Source organism: Pogoniulus pusillus, chromosome 12 (assembly GCF_015220805.1).
Source record: "Pogoniulus pusillus isolate bPogPus1 chromosome 12, bPogPus1.pri, whole genome shotgun sequence".
Taxonomy (NCBI): Eukaryota; Metazoa; Chordata; class Aves; order Piciformes; family Lybiidae; genus Pogoniulus; species Pogoniulus pusillus.
The window spans coordinates 27326589-27345748 of NC_087275.1; the positions used below are offsets into that span (position 1 = coordinate 27326589).

Consider the following 19160-nt stretch of genomic DNA (forward strand, 5'->3'; position numbering starts at 1 on the left):
TTTCCCTCCTGCTCATCCAGCTTTTTCAGAGGCACATCTCTAAGCCCGTTCAGTAGAGGTGGCCGATTTTCTGACATACAGAACACTTGCAGCTCCCTCTTTTGTTTATGCTTTGTTCACTTTATTGCATTTACTTATCTGAAAGGTAGCACAGGCTGTGGTAGTAACATATATATGATGTAGTTACACTACACAGTAATTCACCTTCATTGCTGTGGCTGTTAGGAATTCTTCTGCCTTAGTCTACCCTCAAACTAACATGATATGGCTTTGTAATTAGTGTTTCCCTCCTAGGTATAATGACAAGACAAATAGACAAAAAGCAATGCTATTTCCAAAACAGTTTACACTTCTCCCATCTAATGACAAGAATTTGACTGGATTAAATCCTAAGTCAAAATGTCTTGATAGATGTAGGAACCATTGTACATTTAAAGATTGATTTATTTATTTCAGGGACGGCGACTCCACCACCTCCCCGGGCAGCCCATTCCAGTGTCCAATGACTCTCTCAGTGAAGAACTTTCTCCTCACCTCCAGCCTAAATCTCCCCTGGCACAGCCTGAGGCTGTGTCCTCTTGTTCTGGTGCTGGCCACCTGAGAGAAGAGAGCAACCTCGTCCTGGCCACAACCACCCCTCAGGTAATTGTAGACGGCAATAAGGTCACCCCTGAGCCTCCTCTTCTCCAGGCTAACCAATCCCAGCTCCCTCAGCCTCTCCTCGTAGGGCTGTGCTCAAGGCCTCTCCCCAGCCTCGTTGCCCTTCTCTGGACATGCTCAAGCATTTCAATGTCCCTCCTAAACTAGGGGGGCCCAGAACTGAACACAGTACTCAAGGTGTGGTCTAACCAGTGCAGAGTACAGGGGCAGAATGACCTCCCTGCTCCTGCTGACCACACCATTCCTGATGCAGGCCAGGATGCCATTGGCTCTCTTGGCCACCTGGGCACACTGCTTGTGCATTTATTTGTATTTTCATTGCATGTAAATAGAAGTAGCCTTTCAAAGTTTTTCTGTGTTTTCAAGAAGCCTGTAAACTCCCCCATGCCCCATGGAATTATGTCATAATTTATAGTTAATTCTACTTGAATACAAAGTAATTGCTAGATAATTTCCTTATGAATGAGGGAGAAATGCAAGGCCTTGTCTTATCTGAATAGCCAATCCTGTGAATGGGGTTCTACACATTAAAGAGTATATGTTCAAGTCCTTGCATTGCTGCTTTTAAGCTACTACTCCATAGCTGAGGCAGTTCAAGAAAAGGCTGGATGAGGCATGTAGTGCCGTGGTCTAGATTACTGGGTAGGGTTGGGTGATAGGTTGGAGTGGATGATCTTGGAGATCTCTTCCAACCTGGTTGATTCTATGATTGTCACTGTATGTCAGCAAGAGATGGATGCATCCTTAAATGCACCACATGACATCTTACAACCTGACTATAGCCTAAATTGAAGGTTGTTTTACCTGTCTGTAATGGTTGCTTTTTCTGAAGGACAGGGCCCAACTTGCTAAAGAAAACTTCTGTATCTCCTTTTAGATGAAAAGCTCTTGAATATTAATGTTTGTCCCTTCTTAATTCTGAGATTTGGAGATTTTAAGCCATAACAATGACAGATGTAACCTGCAGAGACTGTTCGATGCAGGGGCAAAGTTACACTTCCAGCTTCCACTCATCAACATTTGATTCTCTCTTAGAAGACTAACTCTTATCATTTATCTTGAAAAACGTGTTGGTAACATAGAAATGCCTTAATGATATTCATAAAGTTATCTTCCCAATAGAAAAGACCTTTTTTATCTTTCTTTTTAATCAAGTCATTAGCATAAAACTCAGATATAATCATACCAGACTGGAATTGGGGTTATGCCGTAGGCTAGCTGAATGGCATGATGATGTATAGCTGTCTCACAACTGTGCTTTTAACTCAGTAAGACTGGTCTTTAATTACATTTTAAATTTCATTTGAGACATTTGCAACATTATGTGAATTGCTCAGTAAATGCTCTCGTTCTAAGGACCAATAAAAGTTTTGCCTTGTGTCATGGGTTTAGCTAACTGAATCTGCCAATGAGTATTTGATACCATGATGAAGTCATGCCAACTTCAAAATGGAAGTGCTGGCTGGAGCAAAGTATAATAGGGCTTGAAGTTCAGATTATAACACGAGAGGCTTCCTGTTTCAGTTTGCTGCTTCCAGTTCTTAGGGTGTAGGTCTTCTTTGCTGGGCTGGCTGGGGTCTTGGGGAGTGTGGAGGTGGTTGTTTTATCTCTGCCTTCTGCTGCCGCTTCTGCTTTTGCTGTGCCTTTCTGTGAAACAGGCTAAGGTAACTGTACATCATATCATTTCATTAATCATCCTTGTGTCAACCCAGGGGTTTTTGTGTTACTTTCCCTCCTGGTTTGTGTTTGGAGTGCTTGCTTGTGAGAATGGGCTATCTCAAGCCAGGACATTTATGTATTGGGAGAGCAAATGTTTTAAATCTTCATGGATTGTTCCCCTCAAGATAAGTTTATTTGACCTCTTTGCCATTCTTAGTCCTGTGATATAGTTCTAGATTTATTCTATGTATTATAATGAAGTGAATACACATTTTTAACTGTGTAGAAAGCCACAACAGGCTGTTCAGCAGGATTTCTAGAAAATAATATTATGATACCTCTCATCATTTTACTTTATAGTTAATTTTAATAAAGAATTTCACTCTGAAATTCGTAGGCAAATCTGTACGTGATGGAGTTGCGGTTCAGCTCATTCTGAGTAACATGATCAAAAAGATGCTTTTCATTTTGCTATCTGCTCTTTTTAAAGGAATATATTTTCACACAGCTCCAGTGAGAAGCCATACATCAAAAATACAGCATACAGAGTTAACTGAAGTCTGACTGTAGGTCAGCTGAATTAAAGCCAGATTGATTTTTTTTCATCCTCTGCAGTTCCTTCATGCGTTTGAGCACATTGGAAAAAAATGAAAATGCATTAGTCTATATTTAGTCTATATTCTATTCTTCTTGATATGATGTTTAATGACAGCATACTTTTGCAAATATCTGAACACTTTATGAGATGAAATAGATCTTCCTACTTTATTCTTGTCAAGAAAAAAAAAGTTGACTTCATTTCAGAGAACAAATTGAAAGTATATAGATCTTTTTCTTGGGATACAGAGTCACAAAGAAAAGATCTGAAATATACCAACCAAAATGGAGTAAATATCTTTGCTGTCTTGCTTTTTTTGTCAGTGTGAGGCTCCTGCGTAGCTGGAATAAAGAATTAGGAGAAGTGTAGTCACTGGGAATGAGGAAAACCTCGAATAACAAACATTTGATAAGTGTCTCACTTTTCATGTTGATGACACATTTAACTAACTGTCCAGATTGATCATACTCCTATGTAGTATTCTGAATTAAACAGTTCTTATTTGATTTTATTTTCACAAATACGCATGTGTCAGGAGACAAAGATGTATAGACTATGAGGCACTTTTTCCTAAAAGCAAGAAAAATGTGGAAATGCCTTTTTGTTTGAATTGTGTTTAAAATACTCCATGTGTGCTAAAACACCAAGAAGGGACACATTTGAAAACTTAGTACTGTGGAGACATTTGATGTGCTTGTTCTTGCTGGAAAAAAGAAGGCAGCCGTTTCCATCCCCACCCTAAAAACTAAGCATTCTGTGCAGTAGGTAGTACCTATGATAATTCTTTCACTCATAAACAGATTTATAGGTTTTTTAAATGTGAGAGGATAATATAAGTATGCTGACATTAAAGCTAACATTTTACTGTCACCTTTATCCTTTCTTGCATGTTATTTACATCAAATTTGTGATACTTGACCTACCTTAAATAAAATCTCAAAATGCAAGCATGAATAGAAATAAATTTGGCAATAGATTATTCTTCAGTCAAGCAAACAAACCACTACTAACTGCTTCACTGGTTGATTGTCTATAGATGACCATAGATGAAGTAAAATAGTTGGATAAAAAAAATAGTTGCTATATTACACCAAAGACCTCCTGCTGTGTTCGTACATCTGTATGGCCCTCCTTAAAATTGCTCCACAGACAGTGCTAGTCACAGTCATGCAAGAAGTAGGTATTCACTGAAGGACCACAAATGATATTTGGAACAGCAGTAGGTTAAAAAGGACAATCTACTCATGATTCAGTGCACTTAAAATATCAAATAAAACCAATTCAATTATGAACACATCATCTAGGCAAGTTCTGTGCTTTGCTTCTTCAAAGTCATTCTAAGGAAAATTGCAAGCTTCCATTGGGGGCTATCTGTGATGCTCAGTTAGTGCTGGATCTTGCTCTCAAATGGTATAAATCACTTCCCCTTCCACATTTCATCCCAGCGCTCCCATTTCAGGTAGCAAGAAACCACCAGAACTAGATATCTTACTGTCCAAGTGTCTCAGGAGAAAGTGCAGAGCTTTATCATCTAGGTCATTTTTCTGTATGTGTCCTCCTTCGTTTGAAAGTAAAAGTACTTTTGTGTGTGTATGGCTACATATAGTGTCTGTGTGCTCATGTATGGATGTGTTTAAATTCTTATTTTAATGTTTATTCTTCTAAAGAGTTGGATTCAATCACTTTTCTCTACAAATGAATCTGATCTCGTGGAGCTGCAGCATGCAAACGTCTTGGAGAAGGGCAGCCAATGTACAAAGGCTGCATTGAGTGTGTGGGCAGGCAGGAATGCTGGTACCAGGCAGCTCTCTAAAGAATGTTCTTTTGGCAGAAAGAGCTGTGCTAAAAATGAGGGGGGAAAAGGCATTCAAAATGTAGAGCTGGGCTGCAGTTACCAAGTGCTAAAAAAGTTGGCTGTTCGACGTGAGCTGCCAGTTGCATATTCTAGGTCCTTGCTATTCCCAGGCCCTCCTACAGCCATGGCCCTGACCAGTATTTTGATAGAGCACAAAGTGGCTGTTTATTGCTATTGACTGCTGAGGCTTGTGCTCCAAAATGCATTCTGTCAACAGAATGTAAGTGAACTTGGCATTTTAAAGCTCAGCTGCTGCAGAAGCATAGACCTCTTGGAATTGTCATGCAGCAGGACCAGTGTTGCAGTCCCCAGCTCAAGCTGAAAATGTTGCACAGGAAGACGTATCATGTGAAGGTTAGATTTACCTGAGGTGCTGAGGGGTTTGTATTTTGGTTTGGGTTTATTTTCCTCCGTTAGCACAGTAAACACATCTTATTGTGCTGCCTGTCAAAGGCTAGACTTATAACTTTCTACATTTTGATCAATGTGGTTTGTATGGGGAAAGTCTTTCCTCAGTGCAAGTGGTCTTCACGTGAAAGGAAAAACAGCTGTGCATATGGTCCTTGGTTTTGCCATGTAAGGAGTTATCAAAATCTGTGCTCTGTGTTGCACTGAGGATTTTTCTACTTCTTTAAAGAAGTGCTACAAAACTTCTGTGATTTAAGAAATCACAGTTATTCTTTTCTCTTGCTCCCATAGGAACTACAGGCAGAAATAGATGCTCATACTGACATCTTTCACAACCTGGATGAAAACGGGCAGAAAATCCTGAGGTCCCTGGAAGGCTCTGAGGATGCAGCCCTGTTGCAGAGACGTCTGGATAACATGAACCTAAGATGGAGTGATCTTAGGAAGAAATCCCTCAACATTAGGTAGGACCTGCACATAAGATTGCACTTGCTGTGTCAGGTGGAATGCTGCATTTTACCAGAGCAAGGTTATAATTTGTTTCTGATAGCACTACTTTCGTCCTTTGTGAATGATTTGTGCTTCTTTGAATGTTGGCATAGCTTTCTAAGAATGATTAAGTTTTTGCTATGAAAATTATAATAGGAGATTAGAATTTGAGGCATATGATGAGATTTTGTAATTACAGGAAGAGGGATTAGCATGTTTTAACAGTAACTCTATCCCCTCTAAATGTAGCCTTTTTACTAGAGCTGGCTGTGACTTACCAATAATTTGTGAAAGTGATTAAATAGCCTATATTTAGTATAAATTTTATTTCTAAGTCTGTTATTTCCAGTGCAAAACTAAGAATAACCTCCCAAATGAAAAGACAAATCATTGAAGTTTTGAACTGTTGTCTGGAGAATGGATAGATTTGCCAAACTGAATCCAGGGGTTAAAGAAGTCCATAGGTGGTATCATCAGGGGGGAAACATCTGCTGTCATGGGAACATATAATAAATAGTAATGAAGTGGAGGTACAGCCTTCAATGGGCTGAAAATTTCTTTGCAAAACCAATTGTTCAGCAAGCTTCTTTTCAGAAATATGGCTCTGACAACAAGCAACCCAGCTTTGTTCCGTTCAGTCTTGGGTGTTTTTTCATATGCTCACTTGCTGTATGTTGGTGGTAGTTCAGCAGGCTACAAAAGGCAGAAATGTTTCTCAAAATAAAGTATGTTATGTTATCTTTTTTCTTTCAGCTCAGGCCCTGAGGGAAGCCAGTCTGTGTAATGACAAAAGCCATCCTCATAAAACCAATCATTAGCAATAAATGAAGGATGTGAGGTTTAAAAGATATCAATAGCTAAAGAAAAAGAGAGATGCATTCCTTTTGTTTGTTTTTTTTTGAGGAGCAAATGAAGATACATAACCTTAGGCTTTCCCAAGATTTCCTGCCTACAGAACTGGCCTCACCAGCAATATCTGCAACGAGGCAGTTTTGCCATAGCCTACAGTTGCCCAGTGAGAGCAGAGATGAAAAGGCAGCAAGGTCTATGCATTTCCTTCTGATGTTGCCTTTAAGTTCATAAAAGGAGAAAAAATTCCAGCAACTCCCATACCAGAGCAGCTGAGCTTTCTGTCAGCCTGTGGCTGGTTTATCCCTTTGCTTTCTCTTTCCGTGCCACTCCAGCTACCTGGTACGAGAGGCTGAAAACAAGCTGTAATCCATAGAGCTTTTCACGTACAGCTGCCCTTTGCATCAACAATTCTTCGTTTCCAAATCCAGACTAAGTAATAATGTCTTCAAAACACTGAGTCTGTATCTATTGTATTTCCTTGTAGACTGTTGAGTTAACCCTAAATAACTGAGCGCTCTGCAGATAAACCCAGAACCATTCTGTATGAAGTACAGAGGTAGAATTTTCACTGCCAGAAAATACCCAATTCCATGTGCAGTCCCTGAAAAAGTAACGTCTTATAAGTTAAACAGAAAATACATGAAATAAAAGATAATCTGTCTCAATTTTCTAGTACATTTTATCTCTTTAGTGTTATCTTCCACTGCTGTTGATCTGAATTACTAAGAGGAGTCCTTAAATTATCTGGAAATGAATTAATATTTTCTTCCCAACCAGCAATTGAAATATAGTACATTCATAAGTCTAGAAAGACAAATTTTGGTGTGCCTACGGTAGGAACAAAACCGAAGACCTGATTAGTGCAGTGATGTTTCAGTCACATATTTTCTCACTGCAAAAAGCAGTTGCTGGAAATTAGTGGCTCAGTACTTGATCCCAGTATTAAAAAAGACATTTACACATACACAGAGGAATTATTTAAAGGGTATCGTTATGGTGGAGACCTTTCTTTTGCACAAAGCAGTATTCAGCCTTTTAATTTTTCAAGTGATTCAGTTATTTTCATTCACTCTGTTTAAATGGCACTGACATTTGAGTAGTGTAAGGGGCTTCTATTTGCTTTAACAATTTCCTGGTTACTTTACTTTTTTAGGAGGAAAGGACAAGGAGCCATATGAATCTTGTGTGAGTTTGAGTGGTTTGTGTTGTGGTTTAGAGCAATACTTAACTCTTCTGTGAGTTAACTCTTGTCCTAGTAATCCTGAGTGATACCTTAGTTACTCTCATGCTAGTCCTGCATAATTATCAAGACTGTCAGTTCAACACAACTGTTACTACTGACAGGGAAAATGTTAAAATCAAAGCAAAACAAAAACCACAAACAAACAAAAAAAGGCAAATGAAACCCAACCAATTAAAACCACCAACAACAAAAAATTCAAAGCAACCAAAAGCCCCCACAAACATCCACAAAATCCCCACAAACAACAAAATAAAACCAATATAGTACCCAAACCAACAACAACAAAAAAGAAAACAAATACAAAACCTAACAAACAATCAACAGAAAACCAAACAAGCCACACACAGGCACACAAAAAAACTCCAAACAAAAACCCCCAAACAAACCAAATTACAAAATCAGACCCACAGATGGGAAAAAAAGAACATTTCAGTGTAGGATTGTGGAGCAAAATTTAAGTCAGAATCTAATTCGCAGCTCATGAAGCAATGCAACAATCTTTATGTTAATAAACAGCAAGATACTTCTCTGTAAATCAGCTTGTACAATGTGTTTTCCTGTTTTCACCACACCTGATTATACCTTGTATTTAATGCATACTTCAGGTCACATTTGGAGGCCAGCACAGACCAGTGGAAGCGTTTACATCTCTCTCTTCAGGAGCTTTTGGCATGGCTGCAGCTGAAGGAGGATGAGTTAAAACAACAAGCACCCATCGGTGGAGACCTTCCCACTGTACAGAAACAGAATGATATTCATAGGGTATGCTTTATTTAATTATTTTTTCAAATGATCTTTTGGTGATTGCCTTTTGGTTTTCAGGTTACTGACACACAAAGCAGCACTTGTTGGAAAAAGTAAGGTGCCTGCTAAAATACATTTTAGAGACAATGCAAACTGAACTTTTTGTATGAGAGTGGTAGCTACAGTTTTCAATCACAGCTGAGCAAAAAGCAGCCTGTTGCAGAATGGACTGTGTACTACCAGATGCTGCTCATTTTTGAAAAGCAGCACAGCTTCTTTATAGGCTAGCACATAGAGCTAGTTTTCAGAGCCAGAACAAATACTAACCTCTCTTGGAGAACAGTGCAGAGGAGAGGGGTCTGGGGGTCCTGGTGGATAGAAGGATGAGCACGAGACAGCAATGTGCTCTTGTGGCCAAGGCGGCCAATGGTATCTTGGGGTGGATTAGAAGGGGAGTGGTTAGTAGGTCAAGAGAGGTTCTCTTTCCCCTTTACTTTGCCCTAGTGAGGCCATATCTGGAGTATTGTGTCTAGTTCTGAGTCCCTCGGTGCAAGAAAGACCTCAGGGAACTGCTAGAAAGAGTCCAGCACAGAGCCACAAAGATGATGAAAGGAGTGGAGCAGCTGCCTTATGAAGAAAGGATGAAGAAGCTGAGTCTCTTTAGCTTGAAGAGGTGGAGAGTGAGGGGTGATCTCATTAATGTTTATAAATATGCAAAGGGCAAGCGTCAGGTGGATGGAGCCAGCCTCTACTCAGAGATGTCCAGTGATAAGACAAGGGGTGATGCATACAAGCTGGAGCATAGAAGGTTCAGCACTATCATAAGGGAAAACTTTCTGCTATGAGAGTAGCAAAACACTGGAACAGGCTGCTCCATTCGTGGGGTCTCCTTTTTTGGAGACATCAGAACTTGCCTGAATATGTTCCTGTGTGACCTGTGCTAATCACAGTGTCTTTTAATCATTCTGTGGTTCCTGTGTGACCTGTGCTAATCACACTGTGTCTTTTAATCATTCTGTGGTTTTCTTTGCTTTCCCAAGTGTCATATTAATGTTTTATTGAATCACGTTAATAATTGTGTGCTTGTTACTGTTGATCCCACTTAAATAACTTAGACATCATGCACATAGCCTGTTTTTTTTCTTTCACTAAGTTGCCACATGTTCTATGTAGTGATTGTATTTACAGGATAAGCAGCATTTATGAATATAGAAAGTAATTATTGCAAATTCCCTGGTAAATCTTTCCTGCAAAATCTATAGCAGCAGTGCCTAAGGAGTACAATTAGGGCTACAAAGATGATTAAGGGGCTGGAGCACTGCCCTGTGAGGAGAGACTGAGAGACCTGGGACATTTTGTTCTGATGAAGAGAAGACTTAGAGGGGATCTAATCAATGTTTATATATTGAGGGCTGGGAGTCAAGAGGGAGGGAACAAATTCTTCTCAGTTGCACTCTTAGGACAAGGGATAATGGGTGTAAACTACAGCACAGGAAGTTCCATCTCAACATGAGGAAAAACTTCTTTAATGTAAGGGTCATGAAGCACTGGAACAAGCTGCCCAGAGATGTGGTGGAGTCTCCTTCTCTGGAGACTTTCACAACCCATCTGGATGCGTTCCTGTGTGACCCTGAGCTGGATTCCGTCATCTTGCTCTGGCAGGGGATTGGACTCAATGATCTCTGGAGGTCCTTTTCAACCCCTAACATCCTGTGATCCTGTGACCTGCTTTTTTAATAGAGATTCGTGTTAGTTTTGCTATAACAACTCTTCTCATTATGCTTTCATCTTTCAATTTAAGCAATCTGTATTTCTCCATCTAAAGGAAATTAAGGACACTCATGAGGAGGCAGCAGAGGTCTGAGATAAACTGATCAATATGTACATTATGAAAATGGTGATCAGACTGCCATTACTACTGTGCTGTTGATGACAAATGGAGATGCTTAAATAAGTAGTTTACTTGGGTTTTTGTCAGGTTGTATATTACACATGTTCGATTTCCTCTACAGTCACCATGAAGTGTGGAAGAAGTTAAGGAATTAAATGAAATTAGCCTGAAATCATTAGGTGTAAATCAGCCATTCATTTAGCCTAATTCTACTTTCAGTGATGATCTGCACGTTATGAAGAGGTATTTATCAGGGCTCTAGACAGAGAATTTTTTTCTTCTTCCCCAAGAGAAGAGATAATGTCATTTATTGCTACTTATGATTTTTATTGGTAGCGTGCACATATTTCACAACAGAACTTTCATCAGAAAAACTGTCTTTGGCTTCATACAATAAGAACTTCTTTGGAATGGGATAGTATGAAATCAGCATTCATTATTTTTCATGCTGCTCTGTGCTGTTCCTTCAAGATCATGGTTTTTTTTTCCATTCTTGTGCTGAAACATTTTAATTCAGTTGGTAGAAGTCTGCAGATCAAAACTAGGAAAGGAGGTGAGAACTGTAAATATGCCTTAATACCACACTCTGTACTATTCTAAAACTCAGGGTTTACAAGCTGATCTCCTCCACCAGCTCCAGAATAGAAATTTTGAGGAGAAAGGAAAAAATAAAAAACAATGAACAAAAAAACCACCAAACCAAACCTACAAAACCATTTCACACATTCACAAGTAAATGCAAAATATACAAAGCCAGAAAGCTCCCATTAGCATTTCTCTGCTGTTTTGAGAAGATAGATGCCATGATTCCTGCTCAGGCTGCTCAGGGATGTAGGGTGCACATATGATTCGGTTATCCCTGTTCTGGTGCACAAGGAGCGTGGCTTTAAACCTCTTTTGGAAGTATAATGCTGCTAGATGTGGTTGGTATGGTTTCAGGCAAGGGCAGTACAGGCTGAAGAAAGATTATTTTGTGACCTTCTTATTGTTTGGATGTATACAAAACTAGGCTTGACACCACTACAGAGGTAGCTCTCAGTACAGCAGTAGTACTCATTCCCAAATACGTAATCCAAAGGGATTTCTGGCTCCAAGATCATCCAGTCCAACCTATCACACAGCCCTATCCAGTCAACTAGACCGTGGCACTAAGTGCCTCATCCAGGCTTTTCTTGAACACCTCCAGGGACAGCAACTCCACCGCCTCCCTGGGCAGCCCATTCCAATGCCAATCACTCTCTCTGGGAAGAACTTGCTCCAAACATCCAGCCTATACACCCCTATACTTGAGACTGTGTCCCCTCATTCTGTTGCTGGTTGTCTGGGAGAAGAGACTGGCCCTCACTTGACTACAACCTCCTTTCAGGTAGTTGCAGACAGCAATGAGATCACCCCTGAGCCTCCTTTTCTCTGGGCTGAGCAACCTCAGCTCCCTCAGCCTCTCCTCATAAGGCTGTGCTCCAGGCATGTGTGGGCAGAACAGATGTTTGTGCACATGCAGCCTATTTGACTGGTTTTGGTCACAGACAGTTCTGAGAAATACTTTGTTTTCAGAGGTGTTTATGAGGCATATTATGTTTTTAAGCTGTTATGCAGCTGTAATGTTTAAGATCCAATATAACTATTTGTGTAACTTTTAACACTATCAAATGAGAGCAAAGCACACAATTCATAAAGGAAGATTTTAAATTATGCTGTCTGCTGTCTTGAGCTGCAGATCTGCCACACTCTGGTGGGACAGAATGGTGTCACCCAAGGTGAGCACAAAGGCTAATTAAAGGAGAAGCTTTTCCTCCTTTAGAGGCAAGAAGAAGGCTTATTCTATTTCTTCTTTCCATTGCACTTCATGCAAGGGTCAAGTATGATTTATAAAACTTTCTAAACCTAAATATATGTGAGTTAAAGAATCTTAACACTGGAGCAACTCCATTCAGATTTTATACCAAGCAATGTACAGTGGTAGCTTGCTTGTTAGAATACAGTACTCTATTAAAATCACTGTTAGCTCTCAAGGGTTAACCTGATTGTTTTAAAACATTTATCAGAGATATTGATCAATCAGTGGATTCCTTCATGATAGCAATATTTAAGGTCCCATTGATGTCCATGACATGAAAACAGTATTTCTTTAACTTAGTTGTTTCCTTAAAAAAAAACCCACACTTTGCTAAAGGGTCTTCCTGATTCACAATTACAAACTTTATGGTTAATTCTGGAACACTTAAAAAGTTCATGTATTTACATGAGAACAGTGTAGTCATTTACTAAGTTTACTTTCCTGAAATGTATTAAGAATTTTTTACCCATGAATGAGTGCTCATGTTATAAACTGCAGATGTGGTTCTCACTTTTCTCTATTTCCTGCACACAGCATTTCGTATCAAATATAATTCCAAGTGCAATGAAATTCTTCATATTGATTTTATAATATTTCTTTAATTTGCATAGAAATGAATTTAACTGAATTGGTGGATTTATTAGGTGAGGAACCTATACAGTGCCTGGAGTAAAATACTTGTTTCCCACTCATGTCATATGCAGTATTGTGATTCGTGTTTCACTGCACTGTAATTATCTGTATATGCATTCAGTGATGTTTCCTAAATAGAGAAGAAAATGTTGAATTAAAATTACAGTAAGGAGCATTTAGTTAAATTCAATGTGGCATGTGAGAGACCCAATCCAATGTGCAAAAAATAAAGAAAGAAAAACAAACAACAAAACCCAACCAACCAAAAAGCCAAGCAAATGAAAAACCTCATAAAGCAAACCCTTTAAGGAAGAAAAATAGAAAAGCCACCACACACCACACCCACCCCCCCAAAAAAAAACACCAAACAAAAGCAAACTTCAAATACCACCTTAGCGAATCTTACTCATGATAGTTTCAAAAGCCAGGAATAGAAGAAAGGTAGTAAATGGAGCTGTCACTGCAGGCAAAAAAAAGTGCAAAAAGAAGAAAAGGCAAGAAAACAAGTGACAAAAAGCAGAAGAAAGGAAGAGATGAAAGGGAGAAATTTGAAAATAAGCAGAATATACAACCAAACAGTATTAGACACAGGGAATTTGATTAATAAATAGTGATTTGAGCAACTAAGAATTTGCTGTTTGAGTCACCGTCCCTGGAGGTGTTCAAGAAAAGTCTGGATGAGGCACTTAGTGCCATGATCTAGTTGACTGGCTAGGGATGGGGTGCTAGGTTGGCCTGGATGATCTTGGAGGTCTCTATGATTCTATTAATTTTCACTCATACATGCTTACATCTAAGCTAGATTATATTTCTGAATTTTCGCATGGGCCTTGATTCTACACTTCAGAAATCTCACTTCGTGTAGTTTTGGAAGAGATACATCTATATCACTACTGGAAAAGAGGGTTACGTGATTTAAGGTATTGGAATGTTTTTTGTAGTTGGCCCTGATGTTAATCAACAAAAGGAATCCCTCTTGCAGTGAAAATTTGATCAGGAACCTTGGGTACTTAGCAGAACACTGCCAGTATATTGCTTCTTGGGAATACAGTGTGTTTTCCCCCCTCTATGCTGTGCTCATGAGACGCCACTTGAAGTACTCTGTCCACTGGCTTTGCAACTGCTGTATAATAAAGCAAGCTATGGATGTGCTTGAGCATGTGTGGAGAAGGGCCATGAGGATGATCAGAGGGCTGCAGCATCTCTCCTGTGAGGACAGGCTTGAGAGAGTTGGGGCTCTTCAGTTTGGAGAGAATGCTCCAAGGAGACTTTATTTATATCTGAAGGGGGCCTACAAGAAAGCTGGTGAGGGACTTCTTAACAGTATCAAATAGGGATAGGAATGCAGGGAATGGATCCAAGCTAGAGAAGGACAGATTCAGATTGGATGTTAGAACTAAGTTTTTCACCATAAGGGTGGTGAGACACTGGAACAGCTCACCCCAGAAGGTGGTGGAACCCCCATCCCTGGATGTTTTTAAGGCCAAGCTGGATGTGACTCTATGCAAACTGATCTAGTGGAGGCTATCACTGCTTGTGGTGGGGGGGATTGGAATTATGTGGTCCTTGACATCCCTTTCAACCCTGACAATTCTAGGATTTTGTGATTTCAGGTTAAGCAAAAGCTGATTATCTCTTTTTCTTTCTTGATGTTTTCTTCCCCTTTATTTTAGCTACTTCTAATACACCCATGGAAGCTGTTGGAAATTTTGTTCATAAATTGATGAAAATGACGCCAGCACTCGGTCTTTCATTATATATCCACTTACAATAATTTTGTTTCATCCCTCAGACTTTCAAGAGGGAGCTCAAAACAAAAGAACCTGTTATCAGGAGTGCGCTTGAGACTGTACGAATCTTCTTAGCAGAGCAGCCCGCAGAGGGACTGGAGAAGCTCTACCCAGAGCCAAGAGGTAATTGAGGAAAGAGCAGGGTAATAACACATTGCTGGAAAAATCAGTGATGGTCAGCAATGATTAAATAAATTCTTCCAGCCGCTGCAGAAGCCTTCCTTATGCACTCCAAGCTGAATGTCAGTATTCAGAAACTTAGCTAAAAATAAAGATGAAAGAAACCCTTTAGTGATCCTTCTGAGCACTGTGGTACTAAATAGACATGCATATTTATAAGCAGATTGCAAAACTGGCTTTAAACCTTAAGGACATTTCTATAACTGTAGGCTCATCTAAAAGCTGCAGTGCAATCTGAAATTCAGCTTGTAGTTTCAGCACTACAGAAACTCCCAAATCTACTCAATTGTAGCATAAACAAAAAAAAAATCCCAGGGCTTGATATTTATGTATGTGCAGAATTATTTTGCTGCATAAGACATGGTAAATAAACTTCTAGGTACACCTTGCATGTTTGAAAATGGTATTTATAATAGATGTGTATTTTAGTGATCTGTATGGTGGCAAGATTTCAATCTGTTAAAAGATTTTCAAATGAGAGTGCATTAAGAAAATCAATTACACAGGTGTCTTTGGTTATGAACAGTTTCTCGCTTATCTTTGAACTTGCCCAAATGAGATGATTTTTCTTCTGAGACAGAATTTGTCTTAAAAGCTTTTTGGCTTTCACATTTAGAGCTGCCACCTGAGGAAAGGGCCCACCATGTCACTAAACTTCTCCAAAGGCAAGCAGATGAGGTCAGAACTGAGTGGGATAAACTGAATCTACAGTCTGCTGATTGGCAGAAGAAGATAGATGATGCCCTTGAAAGACTTCAAGGCCTTCAAGAGGCAATGGATGAACTGGACCTGAAGCTGCGCCAAGCTGAAGCATTCAAGGGATCCTGGCAGCCAGTGGGAGATCTACTAATTGACTCTCTGCAGGATCACTTAGAGAAAGTCAAGGTATGTGTCAAAATATATCACTATTTCAGAGTGTAAAGTAATTCACTTGTTCATTGTGTATCAATCTCCAAATCAAGAATTGCCTTTTGAAAGGAGAAATGTACAGCTTTTTGCCATAGTAACTTACAACTTAATCTTTTTTAAAAAGAATCATTTCAAAAGCACATACAAAGAATTTTATACTTTCTGTAGTTAAAATAGAAGCAATGTTGAGAATATATACACGGGTAAAAAAGCACTGCAGGAATGTCAGATAACCTTGGCAACTCTCACTGGTAGCAATAAGGTGAAAGGACTTGTGAAGGAACTGAAGGGAAAATCTGAAGCTGAGTGAGCTGTGGTTGTTTAGCCCGGAGAAGAGGAGACTCAGGTGGGAATTTATCACAGTCTACAACTACCTGAAGAGAAGTTGTAGCAAGGTGGGTTTCAGACTGTTCTCCCAGGCAGCATGTGACAAGATGAGAGGGCATGGCCTGAGGCTGCACCAGGGGAGGTTTAAATTGGATTTTAGGAAGCACTGCCTCATGGAAAGGGTGATCAGGCACTGGAATGGTCTGCCCAGGGAGTTGGTGGAGTTGTCATCCCTGGAGGTGTTTAAGGAAAGATTGGATATGGCACTTAGTGACATGTCTGGTCGATGTGGTGGTGTTAGGTCATAGGCTGTGACTCTGTGCAAGAAAAATCCAATGATTGGAATTAGATAAGATAAAAGTACACAAAATGAGCGCTGTTCTATATTAACTTTTTGTTAACATGATGAGTACATGCTGGTAGAGCAGAATTTAAATCATTTGAAGTACATTGTTTTGTTGTTTGGGCACAGTGGTGGTATTTATCATCTGTCTTACCTGATAGCTAGGTCTCATAACATAAGGTAGCTTAAAAAACTACCTGGAAAAGCTGTCATAGTTTTCTATAACTTAATGCTTATCTGCTCTTAGTAACTAATTTCCTCTCAATTACAATTTTTATATAGTTGTTATTTCATAAAATCATTGCTTATTTAGGATCTCACAAGGACTTGCCCTTTTCCAGCATGGCTTCCATGGCCAGACATTCTAAATACTGCAGTATTCCTTCAGCTAGAGCACAACAGAGGCAGTTGCCATTTTGATAAGAACAAAGTGCCTCTGTTCCATTCACATAAATGGGAGTCATCAGTCATTGTGAAAGAGGCCCGAGCTGACTCTTATTTTCTCTAGTAGTACATTAGAATCTAAGAAAGAGGAAAAAGAATGACTAATGACAAGAAAAGAAAGCTTTTAAAAGAAAAATCTGGTGTACTTCATACATATATATATAAAGTTCATGAGTTCTAATCACATACAAAGTTCAAGGAGTGTCCTGTACAAATATTACACAAGGCAAATGAAGTACTTAGTAGCTGAGGAACAGTTAGCTGCAAATTTTTTTGATCTTCATAAATGAACACAAATCTATTTATAAATTCTCAGAAAGTGCCTTTAATTATAGCCATGGATTATTTGTGCGTGTGTGTGAATTTGGAGTAGATATTCTGAACAAAAAGCACCCCACCTGAATTCCTGTGTAGCTTAATTCTAAATTCTGAATTCTAAAGTTGTGACCATAACTGTTGATTCCATAATTACAGTGATGAATCCTGTTATGGTTTAAAAAAGAGTAAACCAAAATCCATCCTGGAACGTGAAATTAATTCCTAATAGCAGCCATGACAAAAAAAGGAATCTTTCCAAAAGTATGAAATTCCAGAGGTCCTGTTCATCAGTGGATGTCTGTTTAATCCTTCTAAAGGCTTAATATTAGGGCCAGGTGGAAACTTAAGATTTTTTGCTTCAAGAATTAAAATGAGGTGCTTCTACCTACTCACTGATTCTTTTATCTCTGGTGTACCATACTTATATTTATGATGTAGGCTATCATAAGATCATACCATAAGATTATCAGCTAAATGACAAATAAATAAATCTACAGAATAGATTCATATTCTTTTAAATCATAACTTTTCATTGCATACATGACAATTATAGTCTGCTGGATGGTCACAGAGAGTGATGCTGTGCTTTCAGCACCTTCTAAGTGATCATAATAAGCTTAGGTAATACAAGAACACAGGAAGAGGTAATTGGTGGCAAGCAGCATGGCTTCACCAAGGACAAATCATGCCTGGTGAACGTGATGGCTTTTTGTGATGGAGTTACAGCATCAGTTGATAAGGGAAGAGGAACTGATATCTGCCTGATGATACTGTTCCTGCATGACATCCTGGTCACCAGATTGGAAAAGCACAGACTCAAGAGGTCAACCACTTGCTGGATAGGGAATTGGCTGGATGGGTGCACTTAATGTTACACTCAATGGCACAGTGTTCAAATGGAAATCAGTGACAAGTGGCATCCCTCAGGGGTTGGTATCTGGGCTCGTGTTGTTTACAACTTTGCCAGTGATGCGGACAAATGGGATTGAGTGCACCCTCAGAATGTTTGTGAATGACACCAAGCTGTGTGGTCCATTTGGCACGCTGGAAGGAAGAGATGTCATCGAGAGGGTCTTGGACAGGCTTGAGAGGTGGCCCCATATTTCAACTAAAAGGTAAATTTGAAGACACAAGTTACATAGCCTTCAGTTAAAAGTTATTAGTAAACAAAAAGGTTTTTTTTCTTTAGAAACTGCAGTATCAGCCAAACTTTATCAGATTTATGTATTATACGTATCTTGTCCTTCATCTCGTTTTGTTGATGCATATCACAGTTATTGATGATATTACAGTGTGATGAAGAGTAACTATTTCACTTCATGCATTTAAGCATCCCAGGCACTTTCTGAGCATGTCTTCAAAATACTGGTTGCATCTGCTTGCATTTCTTGCAAATCCTTTTCCTAACTGGAGTCATAGTGCCTTCCAAACCCAAGCTGATGAATAACTTCCTAAGGAATTAGTTTACCCAGTACCATTTGTCATTGTTCTCTTCAGTTATAGTTGTGGGAGCTCTTAAAGGTCATGGTGCAGCATTATACACATATGCACAAAATAACTAAACCTTGATTGGTATTAATGGATTATTTCTACAGATCCTTGATCTGTTATTAATGCACCAGTTGGTATTTGTCACATACCTACCCCAAAGAATATAACCCAGACTGCAGATTATCTATAACCAAAATAAACTTCCCTGCTGTCCTGTTATCTTCCTTTATTCCTCTCTCATGGAGAATCTTATCAGCAGACTGAAATATAGCATACTTCAAACTGTGACACCTTCAAGCTGCAACTGGATAGTTTTAGACTAGATATTAGGAAAAAAGAAAAATCACAGACAGAGTGGTCAGGCATTGGAATGGGCTGCCCAGGGTGGTGGTGGAATCAGTACATATCACACTTATACCTTCTCATCTTTTGTTGTCAGCCTTTAGTCAGTTGCTGAGAAATACTCATAGCAGTTAGTATCACAGAATA

At 39.3% G+C, this 19160-nt stretch overlaps 1 protein-coding gene across 23 annotated transcripts in view; it reads left to right on the plus strand.

Annotated features, from left to right (window-relative positions):
* Positions 1 to 19160, plus strand: part of DMD (dystrophin) — a 1274903-nt gene that overhangs the window by 1040176 nt on the left and 215567 nt on the right. For all 23 annotated transcript variants that reach the window (XM_064151948.1, XM_064151957.1, XM_064151959.1 and 20 more), the window contains 4 exons: positions 5472 to 5644; positions 8370 to 8526; positions 14662 to 14782; positions 15456 to 15724. In XM_064151948.1, the coding sequence (XP_064008018.1) occupies positions 5472 to 5644; positions 8370 to 8526; positions 14662 to 14782; positions 15456 to 15724 (720 nt within the window). The remainder of the gene's footprint in view (positions 1 to 5471; positions 5645 to 8369; positions 8527 to 14661; positions 14783 to 15455; positions 15725 to 19160) is intronic.